Below are 2897 nucleotides of genomic sequence, written 5' to 3'. Positions count from 1 at the left end.
GAAGACACAAACTTAAAGTCACTGGTTCTGGAACCTGTTGTCAAGTAGGCGTCATAGTTGTAGGTGCTGCGTAAAGTTCCTGTGCCGTCAACATCTGCGTAATTAGGAGGCAGATAAGCGCCCGGAATGGCAACTGCTCCATCAAACAACAGTCTGGGCTTTCTCCTGCGACAAAACCTCACACCCAGGACGATGATGATGAAGGTCAGGAAGAAGGTGGACACGGACACCAGCGCGATGATCAGGTAAGAGGTCAGCTTGGAATTCTTGTCGTCAGAAGAAATGTCCTTCAGTTCTGGTACCTCAGCCAAGTTATCCGAAATAAGTAAATACATGGAGCAGGTGGCAGAGAGAGGGGGCTGTCCGTTATCTTTCACGGCCACAATCAGGTTCTGTTTCATGCTGTCAGACTCCAAAATGTCCCGCTGGGTCCTGATCTCGCCACTGTGGAGACCAATGGTGAAAAGTCCCGGGTCTGTGGACTTGACAATATGATAGGACAGCCAGGCGGTCTGTACCGGCGTCCACCGCGATCACTTTGGACACCACAGAGCCTCCGTGTGCAGCTTTGGGGACCAGCTCGGTCATGAAGGAGTTGCCTTCCGGGGAAGGGTACAAAATCTGAGGAGAGTTGTCGTTCACGTCCGATATGAACACGCTGACGCTCACGTTGCTGCTCAGCGGAGGAGAACCGTTGTCTCGGGCCATGACGTGGACTTGGAAACTCCTCAAGTGTTCGTAATCAAACGACCTGACAGCGTGGATCACCCCCGTGTCTCCGTTCACAGAAATGTAAGAGGATGCCGGAGCACTGTTCACCTCAGAAGGTAACAGAGAATAAATTACTGTGCCGTTCTGTCTCCAGTCGGGGTCTTGAGCACTAATGGAGCATAAAGTGGAGCCAGCTTTGTTATTTTCGCTCACATATGCGCTGTAGGACTGTTCCTCAAACACAGGTGGGTTGTCGTTGATGTCCGCTACAGACAAAAGAACACTTTTTGAAGAGGACAATGGAGGGGAGCCCTCGTCAGTAGCACTGATTGTAATGTTGTAATCAGACACAAGTTCACGGTCAAGTTGTTCCGTCGTCACCAGAGAATAATAGTTTTTAATAGAAGGAACTAACTTAAAGGGGACGTTTTGTTCAATGGAGCAGCTGACTTTTCCATTCTTTTCAGAGTCTCTGTCCTGCACATTAATGATGCCCACCTCCGTACCAGGTGACACATTCTCTGCCACTGGATAAGCCAGAGACTTTAAATTGATCACAGGGGCGTTGTCGTTTACATCAGTAATATCGATTATCACTTTAGCATACGATGTCAGCCCTAAACCATCTTTAGCTTCTACTCTCATTTCATAGGAGGCTTTCTCTTCAAAATCAGTCACACCCGTTACTTTAATTTCGCCTGTCACGGGACTGATCGAAAATACACTTATAATATTGCCAGACACGTGTCCAAAATCATAAGTCACGTCGCCATTTACTCCCTCGTCCGCGTCAGTGGCACGAACATTAATCACTATTGTATCTGGAGGAGAGTTTTCAGGCAGACTGGCTTTATAAACGGCCTTGCTGAACACTGGGGCGTTATCATTAGCATCCAGCACGGTGACGTGTATGACGACTGTGCCTGACATCTGTGGAGAGCCGCCATCTAAAGCCGTGAGAAGCAAATTCATTTCACTTTGCTTTTCTCGGTCTAATTTATTTTCTAAGACAAGCTCGACTTTATTACTGTCAACTGAAAGAATAAAGTTCGAATTCTTTTGTAAATTATATATTTTCACAGCATTTTGGCCAATATCTGCATCATGGGCCTCCTCAATCGAAAAACGACTCCCCCTTTCTGCCGACTCTCCTATTTCCATTTCAATTAAATTCTTCTTGAAGTGCGGCGAGTTATCATTTACATCTTGAATGTGGAGACTGACGCGATGTAGCTCGAGAGGATTTTCCAAAACCAGATCCACTGTTGCCACGCACGAGGGCTTCTTGTCACAAAGAATTTCTCTGTCAATTCTCTCCGCGACGATCAAATCTCCGGTGCTCAGATTCAAATCACAATAACGTCTCCGAGTGTCCTCGATATCAATCCGAGCTTTTCGTGAAGATAATGTCCTCAGGTCCACTCCGAGATCTTTGCCTATATTTCCAATAGCAGACAAGGGTTCCATCTCCTCTGGAAAAGAATAGCTGAGATCTCCATGAGCGAGGGACAGCGTCGCGATGAAAGCAGAAATGCAGCAGACAATCGGGCCTCGCGCTGAAATTCCTTTTTCTACCATTGTTCCGGGGGAAAACATACATCCAGGTCTTCGCAATGTGATACTCGGTCAAACTACGTCAGAAATAAATCGAAATGATCCGTCATTTAACTTGTCCGACGACGAATACGAAACGCGCCGGGATGAAGTGATTCTTGGAACTGGTCCAAGACAATGGGTGGAGATGTGTGCGGTTTGTGTGGGCTCACAGCGGCACCACGAGTCGTTTTTCGCTCTTTACATCTGCGGAGAATTAACTTCAAACGTCACATTGGATTTCTTGAATAATAGCATGGGGGGATTTTAATAGAGGTTAGTCATTCGAAAACAAAATATACAAATGTCCTTCGACATTAAACATATGAAGATAAAAAGTTTCGCGGTTGCAATACATTGTTAACGAGAGGGATGAGCATGTGATAATAATAATAATAAAAATGTACGATAGTAGATTACAGTGTAAAAAGCTTTTCCGTGACTTTTTAACCTTCCTAAAGGTGATTCTGTTTCGAATTTAATTTTGTTGTCTCGTGTGCCTTTTTTGTTTTCCTTGTTCGATTTTGTTCCCACATGTTCTTGTCATCAGGGTCCCTTGTGTTCACCAATTAACTCGCTCAACCCTTTGCGTT

General features: G+C 45.6%; 1 protein-coding gene across 1 annotated transcript in view; it reads right to left on the bottom strand.

Moving 5' to 3' along the window:
• The window catches only part of LOC109518697 (protocadherin Fat 3-like), a 34592-nt gene extending 32152 nt beyond the window's left edge, over positions 1 to 2440 (bottom strand). The window contains 2 exon segments of the mRNA XM_019874711.1: positions 35 to 475; positions 519 to 2440. Of these exon segments, the coding sequence (XP_019730270.1) occupies positions 35 to 475; positions 519 to 2307 (2230 nt within the window). The 5' untranslated portion in view covers positions 2308 to 2440.
• Between the last annotated feature and the right edge of the window lie 457 nt (positions 2441 to 2897).

This window comes from Hippocampus comes, unplaced genomic scaffold (assembly GCF_001891065.2).
Source record: "Hippocampus comes isolate QL1 unplaced genomic scaffold, H_comes_QL1_v1.1 scaffold118, whole genome shotgun sequence".
In the NCBI taxonomy this organism is placed as follows: domain Eukaryota; kingdom Metazoa; phylum Chordata; class Actinopteri; order Syngnathiformes; family Syngnathidae; genus Hippocampus; species Hippocampus comes.
This window is presented reverse-complemented; position numbering and strand designations above follow the sequence as displayed.